This window comes from Dermacentor silvarum, chromosome 4 (genome assembly GCF_013339745.2).
Source record: "Dermacentor silvarum isolate Dsil-2018 chromosome 4, BIME_Dsil_1.4, whole genome shotgun sequence".
NCBI classification, from domain to species: Eukaryota; Metazoa; Arthropoda; class Arachnida; order Ixodida; family Ixodidae; genus Dermacentor; species Dermacentor silvarum.
In genome coordinates, this window is record NC_051157.2 from 43,096,128 (window position 1) to 43,116,270 (window position 20,143).

The window sequence follows — 20,143 nt, forward strand, 5'->3', positions numbered from 1 at the left end:
TGCAGCGCTGACAACTCCTGTGTACGGTGGTAACCGCTTCTCCCACACTGAACTCTAGTATCGGGTGTTGCCGTGTATTCTTCGAGGGAGAGCTTTCACTCTTCTGGACACAACGAGAGTGAACGCACTCTATCGGGTTGCACAAAACCTTTTTAAAAATTTGTTTCAGTACGTTTAAATCCACTCCGCAAAAATACCTCCACAAAAGGAGTTTTCAGCGCTTCATTTGTTCTTAGTATCTATATAAGGTAACCTTGGTTAAAAGTACGCAGTTGAAAGTGCTCCGCAGTTAATTTCACTTTTGTGCACGCAATACTAAACACATTCGGATCAACCACATATTTAACATGTAGCTTGCAAATCAATTTACAGTTTAGAATAGCAATCTAGAGGACGTTTGTCCCAGATCGACCTCTCTGCTTTTTCTCTATCTCTCACAAAGTAAGTTATTACCAATATTCGCAACGACAACATGCTCAGGTATTGCAGGTCCTCTGGAGTCATCATAAAGCCATAGTGACTTCATCACAATAAAATTGCTCATTCATAAATTGGATTCCCTGAGGTTGGTGTTTCTCTCTGCATTTACTTCTTTTTTCGTGAGAAAGGACACTACCTGATAATTTGTTATTGACGTTGAGGTTAAGCCTCACCAGCTAAAGACGACTAGGTCTTAATACAGAAGAGCACAGTTTAGCTGTGCCTGTGCATGGAACACTGCACGCAGATGTACATGGGAGCTGATGGCACAAGAAAAACCGTTTCAGGTTATTGGCTGGTCTGTCTAATAAGTGGGCCAAAAAAATGTGAGGGGGCAGGTAATCTCTTTCCACTGGTCCCAAATTTTAGTTCACGAATACGTGACGGCTTTAATATTATGAGAACGTTCGAAATATAAAACAAACTCTTCTTTCGTTCTAGAAGGGAGTTAATTACGATGTTAGCGCCCGCTAGCAGCTAGAAACAAACAAAAAATAGGGTTTAGGTAATGTCAGCCGAAAAGATGTGCACCGAGGGAATGCAGACACAGGTGCCTTCTGGACTCATTTTTTCCAAGTACACAGTTTGAGACACCTGAGAATATTAATCATACAGGAAATATAATCATAAATTGAAGTAGTCACAGATCCTAAACATGAAGGGGTGTTTTTCATTTTTTAAATCAATCAACAATTTCTTTCTTTTGAATTTGGCCACTCATGCAGCTAGAACCAATGAGACTGAACCAGTTATTTCTGTTCTCTCGATACTGCCTAAATATAGTAGACATCACTACCTATACGACGCTCTCAACTTCAGCTTTGTCGAAGAAATTGCGTCTACTGGGCCTACTCGCTGTTTCAACAACACCCCGCACTGTTGTGAAGGCTACCTGTTGTGTCTGTTAGGAGTGAGAACCAGAAAAGCTCCCCCAATATCAATCGCTAATATTCCGATGGGCGTCGCGGCCTGAGTGAAAGGATCATGCCAGCGTTAGCAGCAGGGAACAAGAGATTCATTTCTCCATATCCTAAGACTCCATATCATTTCTGAAGCCGTGTTGCACTATTACCCAGTAACTCTCGAAAGAATTCAAGGAAGTCCACCGGGGAAGTTTCAGACACATACCGCATAAGAGCATTGTCTATTTTAAGGCACATTTGAAACTGCGGCAAAGCAATTGTGACCACCTACCTACACGAAGCTGCGTTCGCAAGATTTATTCACATGAAATCGTAGAACAAAAACATGTTTCAAATTGAAATCGACTTGCGAGCTCGGGCGACCTAAAGTGAGTCTAACGTCAGCAGCATCGTTTGGCATACATCGACTTTCACCACGATAGTTAACGTAGGTTACACCCCATAATCGTAGCTACTTCAAACTAAGATGTCCCCTTTAGAGACAATTGCTAGCCCGCTTTTCTTTTTTCTTGTGGTGTTTATGTATATGCTGACATGGTTATTAATGTCAATGTTGATGTGATATCTCTTTTTATTTGTTAAAGGAAGCGCACTCGAGGAGATTGCTGAATGATCTGCACTGTGGTCAAATGTTCCGTGAGAGATGAATGTTTGATAACTATTACTCCGAGGAACGCGCCCGTTGGCGTTCTTTATTGGCTGACACTGCCCGTAGCATTGGCTGCACTGCACGAAGCTGGCCAGACGGATCATCGAAGAGCTCCCAAAGTCGGTCGATACGCATTCTCCAAATGCACCTTGATTCGCGGCCCCCAAATGCCCCAGTGCTTGCGTTGTGGAGATCACAGAGGGTGTTCGGAAAGAGACAGGCCCCATCCAAGGCTTTCTTCTTTCCTCGTTGAAGACGGCAAAACAAAAATTGCTACGTGACCAGCCTGCTTCAAGGAGGCTATTTCGCCTTCATCCGGCAGCAGGTGACTTGAACTCGGCTAACAAGTCATGATGAGAACCTAACTTTTTGCCGGGAGCGCTGGATGACCCACTGTTGTGTTCAAGAAAAGGTCAACGTTTCGACCATGAATAAGAGAAAGCCAGCCCTAAAAGTAGTAAAACAAACTACTTCCGCATGCCTATTTTTTTTTTCTTTTCCAGCTTCGAGTAGACTCTCGCAAAGCTACGTTGCTGCGGCAGCGAACACTCCCTAATCTCTGCCTGAGGGGAGATCGGCAAGAAAATGTTGGTCCGAGAAACAAGATCAGCGACCAATCGCCGGAGGCCGTTGCTCTCCGGCTGGCCGGCGAAAGTTGGCAAAGCTTCGCTGCTTTCCTGCCTTTTCTTGCTGGTCTCGCGAAGCTGTCGTCTTTCCTCAAACTTTCTCGTTCGCACTTGGGAGCCCGGCTTCTCAAAGTTGGGAACTGAACTCTCCACGGTTCCCCATACTTTATTGTAGCCTGCCTTTCGTGTGCGCACGCAAGGGCATGTGCGTGCGTACGTTTCTGCGTGTTTGTATGTGTGAGGTGTCAGCGTGCGTTGGTGTTTGTGTGTCTGTGGCTGATACCGCGTTGTGTATGTGCGTTTATAGTATAAGACGTTCGCAGAGATGGCTCGAGTTTCTTTCTGTTTCTGCGTGTTTATTTGTTATACTCGAAGCATGACTCCATTGCGTGTTCTGGTCAAGTTATTTACCCTAGTAATTACCTGGTCTGTTCTCTTAATTTCACTTTATAACCATCAAGACCCAATTACATATTCTTTGTGGTGGCGTTAACATACATATTGAACAAATGTATCTAGTGGAATGTAATGGGGGCAGCAAAATTGAATGGAACATCAATCTGGGGTTCCGATATGCCAGCGGAGAAAGCGAAGCTTGAGATATGACCGTCGAGTGGAGAAGCTAATTAGCTGACGCTTGTGATGCTTGAAGGGAGCCTGATGTGAGATGAACGCTAAAGCTCATTGTAAAGAAGAAAAAAAAGATGCTTGTGAAAAAGAAGAGATTGGCGTAGATTTAGAACAGAGCCGCACTGACCAATCCACAACATAAACAACCCAGTTGTAATAACCCAGTTACTCCGACCTTTCGAAAGGTAACAACATCCGCTCAACGGCAACTGCGCCATTTGCGGTTTAAAGGACTTGAACTCAATCCGCCGCGCACATATTTAATAACCTAAGAGCTCAGGTTACAGCGAATCGAGAGCTCAGCGCAATCAAGAAAGACAAAGTGTCGCTTCCCGGTGATTGGCGCTTGCTCTCATCAATCAGGAAAAAAACAGTGATGATAAAGGTGTGCTGCGAAACGGAGAAGCCTTTTGAAAGTACGAACTTCATCTTTCCCATATGATGGATAACTGCACTGGAAAGTTTGGCGGTGGGATTAGGATGGGAGATCTAATCAATCACGCGTCAAGCTTGCCCGCGCGTGATCTCCCAAAATAGACACGTGGCTTTTAACCCGATTGAAACCCGTTCGAGGCACACAATAAAATGGGAGAAGTAATGTAGTGACACTACGAGAAAACATTTAACGGCGACTACAGCGCGTATGTGAATAACATCGCCTCTATGGGGCACCTGGTGGGTAACGCATACTAGCGTAGTTGTTTCCTACACCACCACAGTCACTGGAACGTACCTGTTTCTCAGTGATGGGAGTTGTGTTTTCGTTAAGCTTCCTGGTTAACCTGTCACTATGAAGAAACACATGCATGGACGGAGAAGTCACGTTGACTGAATACTGCGCAGCCAAGCGCTTTGTCCTTGATGAAACAGCCTCCTCCTTTCTTGATGCGTCACTGTCGTAATTGTCGGGGCGTTATTATAATTTTCTTTTGCGCGAGACCGATCCACGTGATAACGCTATTTGCTAATCCCAGTTTTCTTGTGCTAATTTTAACAGCGTTTTTGTAATGCGTTAGCATTCCTTGGGTACTTCCTGCACTGTCCGTCGGCTATATATATATATATATATATATATATATATATATATATATATATATATATATATATATATATATATATATATATATATATATATATATATACTGTAAAAACCGGACTATAGGTCGACCCCCAACTAACTAATTCTAAAAATGAAAAAAAAATCTTCTGCATCTGCAAAAGTACCGAAAGACACCCTTACCTTTCAACAAATGCGACTCAGCCGGTTGCACAATGGTGACAGTATTTAGACGAGGGTCGACTTTTCGCAATGGTTTTGTGAACAAAAGTTCGACCTATATTCCGGTTTTTACGGTATATATATATATATATATATATATATATATATATATATATATATATATATGTGTGTGTGTGTGTGTGTGTGTGTGCGTGTGTGTGTGTGTGTGTGTGTGTGTGTGTGTGTGTGTGTGTGTGTGTGTGTGTGTGTGTGTGTGTGTGTGCGTGTGTGTGTGTGCGTACGCGAATCTACATATGTTTGTGAGTTTGTATCTCCCCATTTACCCCCTACCTGGGTGATTGGGTAGTCAGTGGTGGAATGGACAGCACATCGGGCAGCTGTGCTGAGGTAACAGGATTCGAAACAAACTATCGCATCAACTTGGGCCACTGAGTATGTGGCAACGTGCCGCTCTACAGTGACAAAGAAAAAAAACATTCCTTGAAATTCTCCCATGTCGAGCGGAATCTAACCCTCGTCTACAGGGTTCCTCAAGGACAGCAACTCGACACATTAGCAGGCTGCGCCACAAATACGCTGGGTATGTGCCGCTTTCCAACGAACGCTTTCACGCCTACGCGTTAGCGAGCGCCGCCATGAATGCACTGGGTATGCGCCGTTTTTTAAGGAACCTCTCGCCAGCATGGGTCACTGATTGTGCTTCACTGAGCGTTCGGCAAGCGAGGGAATCATTCTCAGCGTTCGCAGGCACCGGCGCGCCGCGCTTCTCGTCTCGGAGGCCACGCGCGTATTTCTCGGCGGTGCCACTAGATGACGCAGCGCGTCCAAAAAAGAAACGCGAGAGAGGAGTCCGGTTGCCGCAACACGCGTTGCCAAGCACTCGTACGCACCGGCGCGCCATTGGTTTCGGAGGCCACGCTAAATGGCGCCGAGTGTTTTTAGGCAAGCGCGAAAGAGGAGTCCCGCGGCAAGACAGGCCTCATACATGACTAGTTTTGACGGTGACAATACGTTGTGCCGCTATATTGGTTTAATGCTAACGCAATACCATAGACAGTAATCGGGAGACGGGTTTGGTCGCAATTTTTTTGTTCTTTTTTTTTGTTTTTGTTTTGGAAGTACACCCACTTACTATAGCACCTGCTTTTCGTTTTTTATTCTTTTTCATTTCGAACAGATTTTCTTTATTTCCTGCGACAGATAGCGCTCTTCCGCCTTTTCAAATGAATTTGCAGAATAAGCGGAAATTACCTACATGAATATTCAGAAAACCCAGGTCGATAATTAAAAAAGTTAACTAAATACATTTTCAGTTACTCACTTCAGGGAACATGCTAGGATTGATTGTGAAATTGAAGTCGCTCAGCAGTGAAGTCATGTTTATTATCAGAAGTCATAAGAGTAGCACCAATTACGGGATGATAAGAGTAGACCAATCACGGAGCTTTAAGGTTTGCTACAACATACATTAACATTTCACCTAACAAAAAGCATGCATCACGCAGTTAGGGATAATATTCATTGTTACGCTAAAACATATTTTATCAGAATATGAAAGCGGTGATCTCGAAATCCGCGCTGTTTTGGGAATTTCTGCTAAAAATAGGTGCCTTTACTAATGCTCGGCTTCACTTTCGCAATTGAAACACATTCCCTGAAGTCAATACTTAAAATGTCAATTACAAATATATTTTTAATTACGCACTTAACGGTTTTGATTTGTCCCGCAAGTAACGCCCACTTCTTCAGTAATCCACTTGAACTTGTCGAATTGTGTCATCCGCTCAATGAGATAAAGTAAATGTGTTTAGACCCAAAAAAAGAAGAAATAAAGAAACACGTGATAGATGAACCATTTTGATGAACTTTAACCACGTTTCTCTTTATTGTAACCTCTGTGAAAAATAGGAGAAACACACCATGGGCATAGGTCTAAATCGGGTGGCAAGAATATTAAATCAAGAAAAAAGAATTGCTTCGTTTCGTCGCGTTTTGTTGTTAATGACGGCTAATCCCTATGAACGCGATAGCTTCACCTTAATCGTTTCGCACACGTTGCCCTCATATTTACGTCTCATGCGTACTTCAAGTCCAGAGTGAACTACAAAATTGGTCACGTCTTCCTTGGGCACATGTGCGGTCGACAGCACGTTAGTCATGCAAGACGCGCAAATTCTTGGTGGCAGCTGTTATAGTATTTCGACTTGCATGTGGTTTGTTCAGAATCATAATTGTCGTTGACAGCATCTGTAGAATTTTCATCAATACGTATAGTTCCCATCGACATATACAATAAGGTATGCGACCGAGCTAGTTCATGTTGATCCATGAAGTTTGACAGCGCGAAATTGGACAAAGGCGGCGAAATAGGCGACAGATCGAGAAAGACAAGCGCTGGTCTTCGTCCGTCACCTCTTTCATCGTCCTTTGTCCAAGTTCGCGCCGTCAAACGTCTTGGCTTATACAAGCTGCCACTGGAAAATTACCACTGCTTGTATGTCGCGCACCTCTTACGTAAGCCTTGAGGAACTCAACGACGGGTGTTGGGCTGCTAAACACGCGGTCCCAGCATCAAATGTCGGCTACAGCGGCCGTATTTCGATGGGGGCGAAATGCAAAAAAAAAAAAAAGACCCGTGTACTTAGATTTAGGTGCACGTTAAAGAACCCCAGGTGGTCCAAATTAATCCGGACTCCTCCACTACGCCGTGTCTCATTATCAGATGGTGGTTTCGACGCGGAAAACCTCATAATTTTTTTAGAACTCAACGAGATTCGAGAACAGTCACTGGCTTCAGATTTCAAGATCTGTCTACCGAGTGGGCTACCAAGGTCTGAAGACACTAGGTTGCGCCGACTGTCACTTGGTGCGGTGTTTACAAAGTTGTACTCCTGTCTTATTGGATTGGCCGACAGCTCTACTTTGATACTTGTGACTATGATGAAAAATCAAACGCATTCTGTGCATCTAACCCACGTTATAGTACGGAGAGGCAGACGCTGTGAACCGCGTTAGCGGCACTGTACATCCAGCCACTGTCAGAACTGAAGCTACCAGGATAGCGATCATAACGCATCTATGCTCTAAATGTACCCCAAACTCTAGTTGGCCTTCTGCGCCCTATGGGCCTCTGATATACGCTGTGCGCATGTAAGTGAGGTGTGCCATCTGAAAATTTTGTGCGCCCTATTTCAGTTTTGCTACTCATCTTGCTTCCTTCCTATTTCTTTAAATCTCTTTTCCGTTTCTCTGGTGCAGGGTAGCAAACCTGAGTGTTTTTCTGGTTTGCCTTCTTACCTTTCCTCTGCTTCTATCTTCTTCTTTTACGTAAGCCATACCCGTCTATAACAATTATTCGCTGCAGACTCACTAGTTCGTATGGTAAAGGGTTGCGGACACCGCATGTCCTATTTTTCGACCAATAACGCTTGCGCTGCTTGCGCAAATTAGCTACTAAACTTCGGTAACTGTAGAAGCCTCGCGTGCGGCAATTATCAGTTTGATTCGATTTGTTTGCACGAATGTACTCCCACAAGTAGTCCCGCTGGGTAGATCCGGAAGATCGTAGGCTAAAATCTTTCTTTTTTCTTTGTTTCTTTTTTTCGGCTGCTGCTTCGCTAATTGGCACCACACTGATGTCGACTTATCCATTAACTGGATCTAGATATTACGAGTAAGGTCACGCGTTAGATTCGATGCGCAACCTCAACCCAATCAAAAGGAAGAGGACAAGAAGCAGGCAGATCTCCCGAGTAGCGCAACCTACCGCTGTCACGGTTTCTAACTTGAAGTGAAAGTGCGAATTTATTTTTCCCTTTTATCACCTCGCAGCCCAAATAAAATGTAAGGAAGCTTCGAAGATAGACTGCAAATGAAATCACGTCCCCGTCGCTTTATTGCCGAGCCACGTGACATTGCCACTACGCGGCCCCACACTGTCATGTGCGAGGGGGGGGGGGGGGGGGGGGAGGCAAACAGTGCTTGGTTAGATTATGAGAGCTGTGTGTGTATATCCGTAGGCGTGGCTCGAATGCCAAATCAGGAGGGCGTCTCTCTGTGTGCGCTTGCCTTCACCGACGGACGAAATATGGATTCCTTTGGAACGCTATGCCGGAACACGAGACGTGCGCGGGGTGAAATGAATCCATACCCCAACGTGTTTACTTTTCTTTCTTTCTCTCTCTCTCTCTTTCTTTGTCGCCTTACTTTTTGAAGCTCTTCGTGAATTTATTGCTTGGCTTTGCAAATCCATGGCGTGTACACTTCCAATGAAGCATGCACTATTGTAAATCCAGCTAGAAAGAGCGAATGAATAAGGTGCCTTAGGTTGAATTCGTTTTATTTGCGCGCCCGACGACCTCCCTGTGCGAAGAACGACCTTACAAAAAGTGCCGAAGACGCGGCGGGCTCCTTACAAGGCGACAATGTAAAGCAGCCCGAATTTTTAGTGTTAGAGGCCTGTTGCCTACACTAGACTATCTTTGATTATCTTCTCTTCGCTTGTCTAGCCCAGACACAACAAACCACCAAGATCATTTAGTCTGAGGTAACTGCCTTTTGGAGAGAAGACCGCCATATATCATTCGCTCTTCCTTCTGCTTCACCAGTTGTTTATTTTTTTTTCTCTGTCATGCTCGTCGTCGTCTTTTTTTTTTTTTCAGCGCTCCAGTTTTAGGTTCACTATTTTCAAATACGCAGCTTCAGTCTCGCTATTTCTTTTTAAGCATCCACGCTGCTTATTAAGGAGCAGCTGTCGCGTATCCCTAAAAATAACAAAAAAAGAAGGCATAGTGGTGTGCGTTAGTTCTCATCTTAGTTCTCCCATATGTTTCAATCTATTCTGCTTTTCTGGCATTCTGCAGCTGTACTTACTCTCTGCGCAGTACAGATGCATTACTATTCAGAGCCCACGGTGCGACCGGCGGAGTTTATCTGTTGGAGTTTGTCTTTCGGGGTTGTGACTCCGTTAGTCAACATGTTGCGACTACTGATCCGCATGTAGTTATTTCTCTGTCTGGGAAGTACGCCTCACTGCTTTCCCCTCCGTGTGCTCGCCATGTCTCAGCGTTTCTAAAGATCCAGCAGCAACGCTTGGCTTCCAGTTTATACCGCCGAGCTTTACGCTAGAGGCGTCATTTGCGAAGATTCACCAACTAGTTAGGTAACTAGTATTTCCCCTTTCCGATATAATTTTTTTTTCGTTTTAGTTGGCATTGAATAGGGTAGGGGGTTGGTTTTTCTTTCGATTGTTTCATTTTTTTAAATGATGTTGCCTACACAGTGCTTTGTCATTTTTTTTCTTTTGCTGGTATAGGATAAAAAACAATTCCGTCTGTTCTATTCCATTGTTATTGTCAACCACTCCGACAGGCCACACCGCAGAGAATTTCCGGCTACTCATAGAGTTACACCAATATGAACAGGCATGTACTACTGGAATCGAGGCACGGAGGCACTGACTTCAATCAAAAATGTTTCATTATGTTTTATTGCGATAGCAATTATATGGACACTCCAAAGCAGATTTCTGCCGTCGGCGTCGCCGTCGTCGTCGCCGTTGCCGTGAGGTTCCGTATGACGTCATTGGAGATGAAATCGTCGCCGCGCGCCGAACGCTGTATGTGCGAGTGAAAGGGCGCGAGGGACGCTCCCTTTCACGGGGAGTGAACGCACGGCGAAGAAAAAACGCGCGTTCTGCGCCGTGTTCCCTTAAGGGCTGCAGAAGTCTCTTTCCTCCTTTACAATCACCATATATGTAGAACAAACGCGCCTTCTTCCGACGCGAGAAAGGTCGTGGTGGGGAGGGGGGGGGAGGGAAGGGAGGCGACGTTTAGCTGCGGCATCAAGTGCCTATTTATATCAGAGGCTCCGGCAACAGTCACCAACGCCGTACGCATTTTGTGCGAACGCGGGCAAAACGCCGACGGCGTCGACAACAGTTCTGCGTGTTGCCGGTGCTGCTGCATGTCCAAGGGTTTACACCTGATAAAGCTACTATCATCACTCCGTATAGCTCTCTACAAATTTGCTATCGCAATTGATGCTTCGCCTTTCAGGTTAAACTGCGACAACTTTTTTTATGGCACCAACTTTTATATTTATCGTGCCCAGCCTCTTCGAAATTACATTCAATTTCCAGCGCTCATTGGCATGACGCCTTTCAGTGTGTAGCAATATTTAATGTTAATTTTTTTCTCACTGGAAGACTAGAAGCACAAAAAAGAAGGCTGTCAACGTTAGAAGACTCATTTTGTCTTCGACAACAGTCATTATACATTCACTTCGCATCGGATGTACAATAAACGAAAAACATTTCTTTGTTTTGTGTGCAAACAGCAGCAGCAAACAGCCTAGTTTTTCTCCATGCTACGATACTTTTTCTTTAAGGCACACTGACACAAATGCTTGAAAATCGAAACTGCAGTATCCCTATGCAACTTCCAATGATGTCTTTGTGGCGTAGGAAACAGTACAACACTGCCACTGTACTTTATGACTTTTGTGACCTGTCACTTAAAAAATGAACTGGGCTCGCCAACCTGCCTACTGGTAAGTTTTATGTTTTGTTTGTTCTTTCGGTATAACCAGTAGGACGTTCTATTATAAAAACAACATGCCTCCCTCTACGTACGTTACATGTACTAAGGCGCTAAATTACGCGCACGAGTTTGTTAGTTCTCATTCTTTTTTTTATTATCGAACTTCTTTTGGTGATAAATGTATACTGATGCAATCTGAGGACAGGATTCAGGGCTGGCTAATGTTATGCGATGCTGTCGCTCCCCCCCCATTCCTTCCCACCATAGTTTCCCTGGAAACGCCAACCAACATTTCCTGTTTTTCCGATTTGCAGATAGATTTGGTCAGGTTCTGTTCACTCGTGCCATCGATTCTTGGCGTATGACAATTTCTATCTGAAAAGGTCAGCAACAACTGACAAAACCAAGTTGTGGCAGTAAAACGGGAGAGATTAAAACATGTATGAAGTCGAAAACGCTTTTGATATAGAAGAATGTGGGGGATATATGTTACAAATCACTACCTACGTGGGGCGAGCAACGAAGGTCACAATCGGAGCGCCTGATCGAGCGAAAACTTTAAAGGAGGAAACATGAATTGCATGAGGAGTAACGGTTTTCTTTCAAACTTTTTCTGACAGAAACCAAAACTAGTCGGCAAGCTGGCCATTGCCGGAATTGTACATTTTTTTTTTAAGAACGGCGACTATGAATTCCGATCCGACATTCTCTAGCGTTACCACGGATGACGCGAAGAGAGGTCCGCAGAAAAAGCCGCGTGATATTTCCTCAGTCGACATTCATATCATATGAGAATTCAGACAGAGGGCGGTCTCGTGGTAAAGCCGTCGTCAAGGTTCAAGCACTTTTTTTTTTTTGCGCTGAATGCTTAAAAAAATTCGCCCAATGTGACATAAAATTCTCAGAAAATAAATAAGCGAACCTTGTCTAGAGGTATTGGACGCCAAAAAAAAAAAAAGCGCGAACGCGTGCGACACGCTTCTTAAAGCCTTGAAATTTCGCTTCAGTGCTGCAAAAACCATTAAACTTGAATCATCGTTAGCCGTACTCGTAGAAAAGTGCTGGCGACACTGTCTCAGGAAGATAGCTGGCGCTTACTTTTCTCGTTACATTGCGAGCGAGGCTGTCTGTATCTAGTTCGTTAGAGCTCGGCGTCTTCAAGTGCTGCATTGTACTCGAGGCAATAAAAAAAGCGAACACAAAGAAGCATATTTCAATATATCGCGTTGCGCACATCTTTTACTGCGGGGAAACGCAGCGTTTGTCATAAGTTCAGAAGCAGCTGCGGGTGTATTTCGACCTGTGTGAGGTGGTCCCTACTTAACTTCTTCCAAACCCCAACATATTATGAGAGGCAGTTGTCCTCGTTGTCTGAGGCTACTAGCGCCAGGCGTCAACAATAATTTTTGCAAGACCGCCCTGAGATAGATCTTGTCATAGATAGAGTTTTTTCCGACCTTCTGACTAAGAGTGCACAAGAAATTTTATTGCTTACGACCAGCAACATTCGAACGTTATCATCAGAAACTGAATCGCGAAAATGTGAAACCAATTTATAGCGCGCTCTTGAGTTGTCACGACCCACGGTGTGCGTAGTGCAGATGTGACCTCACGCACACTTTGTACTGGCCCGTGGGACCAAAGCGAAATCTGCTAACGAATGCTGGGTGGCGGTTGCGCATTCTTCTCTGAAACTATGACACGCCTAACTAGAAATTTCAGGCTGATCAGCCTGATCAATATGCACGTTCGCTCATATACAAGAAGCTGCTTAATTCACATCTACAACCTCAAACACTCCCGCTTCTTAACGACACCATCCCCCCACTCTATGAGCACAGATTAGGTGGCCACACGTATTCTAATTGTCCCTGGGCTATTATTATATGAGCACGTATAATCACGCGCCTCCTCGTCCCTCCCTCCGTTTGTTGGATTGAGCCGGCCCACTCGCATCGACAACATTCTGCTGCTGGTGCTAGACGCGCCTCATTTCGAGAAGACGCAGACTCTATCATTATATTTTCACCACCAAGGAGCACCAACTCAAGAAAGACAGATTCAAACTTGAGTTAAGTTTTCGTCCGCCTTCGTTCCTTCCAGGCATGTTATGTTTTATTTTATCATTAGAGTGATTTAGCATAGCGTTAACGTTCTACCATTACCACTATGTGAATGCCGCCTGCAGCTGGCTGCGCATGCATGGTAGACCCCGCGCCTGCCTGCAAGGTGGCAGACAGTACCAGTAACGGTAAGGGCAGTATCGGTAACGCTGTACTAACTATAGTCTGTCATATTAGGCCGTGTGACAAGCAGCTGTGCTAAGCTAAGCAGTAGCAATGTTCGCTCATATATTTGGCTCTTTGGCACGTTTGTTCCTGCCGTCAGTACGTTTTCGACTCCTGAACGACAATGGGAGCGGGGAGTTTGTGCTCACCGGCGTTGACGTGCACGGCGGTGCTGAGCACGGTGCCTCTGGCATTGCGCGCCCGGCAGCGAAAGGATCCGCGGTGCACCTCCGCGCGGAATTGGTGCTCGCGGAAGGGCAGGAAAGTGAGCGTGCCCTCGTGGACCGTGAGCAGCTGCGGTCGCGAAGTGGCGGCCGGTAGGGCGCTGGCATTCAGTCCGTCCGCGGCGCTCACCCACCACACGTGAGGGCGCGGGTCCCCGTCGGCCGAGCAGCGCACCGTTGCACCCGTCCAGTTTGAGAACAGGAGCCGCGTAGGAGGCCCGCTCAACCAGCGAGGCCCGGAGGATCCTTCTACGATGACCGGATGGTTCACCAAGAGGCACGCGACAGCTGCGAAAAGAGAGGAAGAGAGAGACATGCTCAGCCGAGAAAAGGAAAAATATATACACACGCAGTTTGGCAGTTTTCCGTATGCATGTCGACTCCTTTACTGATTGATTGATTGATTTATAATGATTGATGTGTTGTTTGATTATTCCTGTTGGTTGATTGATGTTGTGATGTTGATTGATGTGTCGAGCGGACGCCGCAGCGATCCCTGTGACTGCTTCTGTTGATACACAATAGACTGCGAGTTCTTTTTTAAGAATAACTGACACGCCTGTCCGTCCAGAGTGACCGCGATCGAGCCGTCAAGCTCGGCTTGGCGGTCCCTACGGGGGACTAGCCAGGTGGCGCGGGGTCTTCCCTGCATCATCTCTGAACCGAAATAAAGTTCTTTCACTCACTCAATCACTCACACGCGCACATTGTTTCGCACTGTCTTGTTCTGCACCGTCACCACAACGGGACAATATGTCCTCATTCACGTATTTATCACAGCTTGACGCTGCTGGTCAAAACAAAAGTGCTTGGAACGCTTATACATTTGACTTTTTGACAAATACAGCAACAAAGTAGAAACGAGAATAAGACAGAGAGGTGGAGAGGGCAACTTTATTGGTACATAAAACACACCGGGACCCTCCCCGCCGGAAGGCCTCCTTCGTGGGTGGAGCCCTCAGTCCAGGACCCCATGAGCTACAGCCACCCGGCGCGCTCTATTGGCCAGATCGAGCTGGTCCCGGGCGTCGACGCTGGACAGAAAAACTTCCCAATGTTGTGCGTTCGGGTGTGGTTGGCACGGTATCAAATTTATTAGCTGGCATCGCCACGTGGCGTGAGAAAGCGTGGCCGGTGCGTTGCAGTCGGGGCAACTGTGTGGATATTGTGTGGGCTATATAGAGCGTGGGATGTGCAAATGTGTGCATCTTTAAAAGCCTCCCCGACACCGCCTTGTCGCGCGTAAGTGAAGGGGGGGGGGGGGGGTGATTTTCACTTCTGAAACGAGAAAGAACAGTAACTCTATTAGCTAGCCAACATTTCGACAAAAGAAAAGGCCAATATAGGCTTTTTAATTTTATTTTTTCTCTTACCGATAATTTTCTTGCATCTGGTAAAAATATTGCTTCACAGCAGTAGCACTGTTTACCAGGAGAAGCCACCGACCAAGGGAGAGCTGCGCAAGAGGTGTGTAGCGCTGTATCGGAAAGTTTGGACGTCTGTCTTCCGGTTTACCTCCCCGCCTTTCGCATCTCATTTCTCGCTATCTTACTCCGCTATCGCTATCTATCGCTATCTATCTTACTCCGCTATCGCTATCTTACTCTCTCTCTCTACTGACATCATCCAAGCATATAACAGCTATGCCGGGATAATGTACCGATTCTGTTCAAATTATTTAGCTTCTCGCGTTTCATCAGGGGCCCGAACGCTGTCTACGAATCAGTACCGTGCCAATCACTGGAATTGGCTGGCTGTCAGTGGTGGATAATAAGAAAGGAGCAGAACCAAGTGAAAGAAATCGCTACCTTATACCGGCGCTAGACTCGCTCGGTTGATAATGGCTTGACGATAGCGTCTATGCTACAATTCTCGTTTACTTCTCTTGTTCTTTCTTTTCTCATTTTTTTCTTTGCGTTTGATAATTTTTTATAGATCTTGAACTTGTCTATTTATGCACATGTACACAACTATTTGTGAGTCTATATGCTGTTCTTTTTCTTCTTCCTGTTTTCGAAAGAAACTTATTTTGGTGTCAGCGCTGTCTCTGTTTATCTTTCTGTGCTCTTTATGTGTGTACCAGCTGCATTAACGTTTAATTAAATAGGGCATTGCTTCATCGGGAGTAGTAAGTGAGGCCTGTAACGAGGCAAGCTTCAGTTTTCACCTCAGAGCTTCAAATATCCGTCTCGCAAAAATATTCGCAATGCGCATTTCACAAAGGTCAACGTAATTTAAGAACCTGCGCAGTCATACTATAGCTTTTAGAGATATGATGGGAAATTCGCAGGTTACTTATGAAAAGACGTCAAGTGAAATGGCATTGCCTACAATATTGTGGCAATCAAAATAGCAGTGATCAATCATTGGCTTCAGAAATGTAATATCCCGACTGCTTTGAATAATGGCACCTGACTAGACTGTCGCAGGACATGATCCATATTCATCGCTCGCCGTTTTCATCTTCCTTTGAGCAGCAACATGAGCATTTTCTTTCCGGGTCCCGAGTTCCGAATCCGGGTCCCGAGTGGGTCTCATGGTTGGAGATGGCGCTGACGGAAAAGGAGCGGAAATCGATGCTCTACACGAATGCGCGCGTCTCGATCGCCTTCCGGCGACTCAGCTACTCAGGCATTGGGGAAATCTTTTTTCGTCGATAGCTTCGCAGAGTGACCTGCTTTAATGGAGCAGCCTATCACTTCCTTCCGGCCCCGACGACAACCAATCAGCTGCACAGTCTTCGTGCACACGGGGCTGATGGCTTACCGGTAGCTGTGTATATAGTCCAAATGTATATTTCTTTATATTTTTATATCTTGGAGGTTGGTTAGATCCTCATAAAACTGATTGCGTATAATGCGCATTAATTTCAATCCTTTTTTGAAATTTAACTCGTTAGTTGTCACGAAAGATATTCCGGGATATATCCGGAATATAACGTCAGACTGATGGCCGAACTGAATGGAAATGGTTTAGTCCCATTGTTGCCGTCAGCTACCGAGAGAATTGATGCTTATTGGTTGTAGCGTGTTCTATTTAGCGGGATATGTTACGTAGGCCCGGAACTGTAGGAGACAGACACGCTCGCTAGAATGTAGTATACCGTTCCGTAGTCATAAACAACGAAAAGCACCCACGAAGTGTCTTTTGAATACCAAGGCGGGACATGAAAACTTGGTATACAGCATAAACATGCCAGCCTGTTACACCACCACTTGACTTTGCGCCAAGAAAAGTGAGTTTTATGATAAGCAACATGGGGAGGCTGCGGCTTTGTCCCCATGCATGGTGATGCTCGCTTCAGCTTCTCTCCGAGGTATTTAACCGATAGGGTTTTCCTGTTCGTAATGTACCAGTCGGTAATGAGTACTGAATTGAAGAGCGATCATGCACTGAACTGCTGTCGAGTCCCAGGAGGATATAATTATTTGTACGATACTGCTTGTACACAAGCTTCAATTTTAATTATTTCCTTATGTGGACCTCAATCTCGGTCTTCAAATGACACATTTAGAATGAGCTATCAGTAAGCTAGCAGCTCATGTGTTATTACTGAACATTTCTCTTTAAAACCAGCAGAGAGCAAACAGCACTACAATCCCATAATTTAATTTTTAATCATTTCTATGCGCTTTACAACGGGGAGCAAGCGGCCAAGTAATGCTTGAAATCAGACAGCTTTATTATCAACTAGCCTAAAAAAGGACACGACGTCACTTTTTTAATTGCTTACACGCCACTGTGTAATAACGGGCAACGAAGATGCCGATGAAGCGTCTAGGTGTGCTCAGAATGATGGACGTGCCGAAACCCATCTTGTTGTGAAGAGCAGCGGCAGCAACAAACCACACACGGAGCTTGTGGAAGGCACCGGGTTTCCGGCACACTCCTCTGCATCGCCTGGACCCTTCTCTCTGACTACGTATTCCACCCCTGAATTTTCCTGTACCGAGCTACCACAAGCAAATGCGGCAAGTATGAAAATGAGAGGATTGCTAATCTGACAGTTTTAAAGTACTTAGATGACAGGTATTTTTCGGAAGAGAAGATCTTGGAACCATGGCCTCACGCGCCTGCGATGCGCAAAGCCACAAAGCCGCTGCTACAGTGATTGAGATGCACCAGCTAGTATTACCGTTTGATTACAACTGAAGGATTAACGCTTCATTATGTGTGTCCCCATGCAAAGTGTCAACTTATTCATTTCTTATCTTCTCTCATTCCCATTTCCCCCTTCACAAATGCAGGGTAGCCAACTGGGTTCACTCTCGTTAATCTCCCTGACTTTCTCTCACAACTTCTCTTTCTCTCTCTCTCTCTCTCTACACTATATATATATATGGCAACTGGGGGAGTTCGCAATGATCCATTAACGCTCGAGAGCATACTTGAACCATGATAAGTTGTAGGCCTGAAATAAGAACACTGCCGTGAAACACTTCGCATTTGGTGCGAACATAAGTTCGAAGTAGTATGAAATGTATAAGTAGCGGGACTGTCGCTTATTCTTATTTTCCCCCTTTTTACTAAATCGTTCAGAACTCTTCTTAGTGCTAGCAACTTCGTGTCAGCGTTCGCGCCCAATAACGCGTAACCTATTTTATTTCATTTTATTGCGATAGCAATTATATGGACACTCAAAAGCAGATTTCTGCCGTCGGCGTCGCCGTCGCCGTGAGGTTCCGTATGACGTCAATGGAGATGAAATCGTCGCCGCGCGCCGCCGAACGGACCACACACCATCACAGCACAGGATTATGAGCCTCATTATGGATATCAATTCAGGCGAATGTGGCTTGTGCAGGTCTGTTTGCCTAAAAACTTCACCAGTGTCTTCGTCGCCATCCGCTACAATAGCTTATGAGGTCCGCATTCCAAAATAATGGTCTACGATTAAAGCAAGCTAGCGCAGTGACTTTGGATCGTGTCTGTACAGTATAACGACAATAGCCTCACAGGACGTGTTAAAGGGTCTCCGCGTGACCAGAATTCTCACACATAGCTTTGTCGGCTATTCCAATGCGAAAAGTTTTCTGTCCTGCCACTAGAGATAGGCACTTAACCTTTTCTAGTGCCGACGACTTCTGCTTAAAGAGTTTAAAAAAAGTTGTCGCAGTTTCACCTGAAAGGTGAAGCATCAATTGCGATAGCAAATTTGTAGAGAGCTATACGGAGTAATGATATTAGCTTTATCAGCTGTATAAACTTGGACATGCAGCAGCACCGGCAACGCGCAGAACTGTTGTCGACGCCGTCGGCGTTTTGCCCGCGTTCGCTCAAAATGCGTGCGGCGTTGGTGACTGTTGCCGGAGCCTCTGATATAAATAGGCACTTGGTGCCGCAGCTAAACGTCGCCTCCCTTCCCTCCCCCTTCCTTCCCTCCCCCAAGGCCTCTCGCGCATCGGAAGAAGGCGCGTTTGCTCCACATATATGGTGATTGTAAAGGAGGAAAGAGACGCCTACTTCTGCAGCCCTTAAGCAAGCACGGCGCGGAACGCGCGTTTGTTCTCCGCCGTGCGTTCACTCCCCGTGAAAGAGCGCGTCCCTCGCGCCCTTTCACTCGCACATACAGCGTTCGGCGCGCGGCGACGATTTCTTCTCCAAATGACGTCATACGGAACCTCACGGCGACGGCGACGGCGACGGCGACGCCGACGGCAGAAATCTGCTTTTGAGTGTCCATATAATTGCTATCGCAATAAAAAGAGGAGGCATTCAGTGAAGAAAACTTCATTTTCAAGAAGGAGTTTTGTAGCAGTGCCGAATGGCTCATATATTTATATCATCAAAGGTACCAAGTGCTGACATAACTAATAACCTCGTTGTCACTAATTGCACCCTGCTGATTAAATGCGACCGGAAGCACAGAGTGCCCATTTCGATCGAGTGAAACGCGATTTTAATAGAAAACGTTCCTTTTTCGGTAAAGATTGAAAAAAAGAAAATACGTGCTAAGAGTGTGGGTTAGCGCAGCCTAATTGAATCAGAAGGAATGAAGTAAGAAAACGATGCACTCACGTGGAAGTGGTTTATGTACATAAAAATAAAAGAAAATCGATATACACTGCTAAGCGACACGGAAAGTTAAGAGGCTCGCTACTCTAACCAATTCCCTCAGCCCATCTGTGACTAGTAAGTTTTTCCCACGTTGGGTATTTTGCTTGTTGCAGTTTTAAACTTAGGGTTTTCAAGGCCTTAGTTCTTAAATGTTTGATTTTTCCATTCTTTGGCATTGTCTCTATTTTTTTAACCTATCTGCCATCTTCTCTCGTCAGCCGGTAGCTTGGGTGATAAGGTTGAGTTAATCTGCAAGACAAGCGGGAGGTCTAATATCGCGTCTGGTTTGTTGCTAGCTGTATAAACGAAAGCAAGCATTTTCAATTTACTCGCTGATTTAACGCAAAGTGTTTGGTTAGTTTTCAAGTCTTAATTGCCGTTTTTTTTTCTTCTATCGAATATGGTGCATATTAAATGGAGGCCAAGCACGTAAATGCGCCGTAGAAGTGAAATTACGTTTCCTCGCTAAAGAAAGATCATGCGGTAA

At 45.3% G+C, this 20,143-nt stretch overlaps 1 protein-coding gene across 1 annotated transcript in view; it reads right to left on the reverse strand.

Annotated features, from left to right (window-relative positions):
- LOC119449875 (Down syndrome cell adhesion molecule-like protein Dscam2) overlaps positions 1–14,254 on the reverse strand; it is a 69,286-nt gene extending 55,032 nt beyond the window's left edge. Inside the window, exons 1-2 of the mRNA XM_049666416.1 lie at positions 14,155–14,254; positions 13,525–13,887 (exon numbers count right to left, since the gene is read on the reverse strand). Coding sequence (XP_049522373.1) covers positions 13,525–13,887; positions 14,155–14,254 — 463 coding nt within the window. The remainder of the gene's footprint in view (positions 1–13,524; positions 13,888–14,154) is intronic.
- Positions 14,255–20,143: the final 5,889 nt, after the last annotated feature.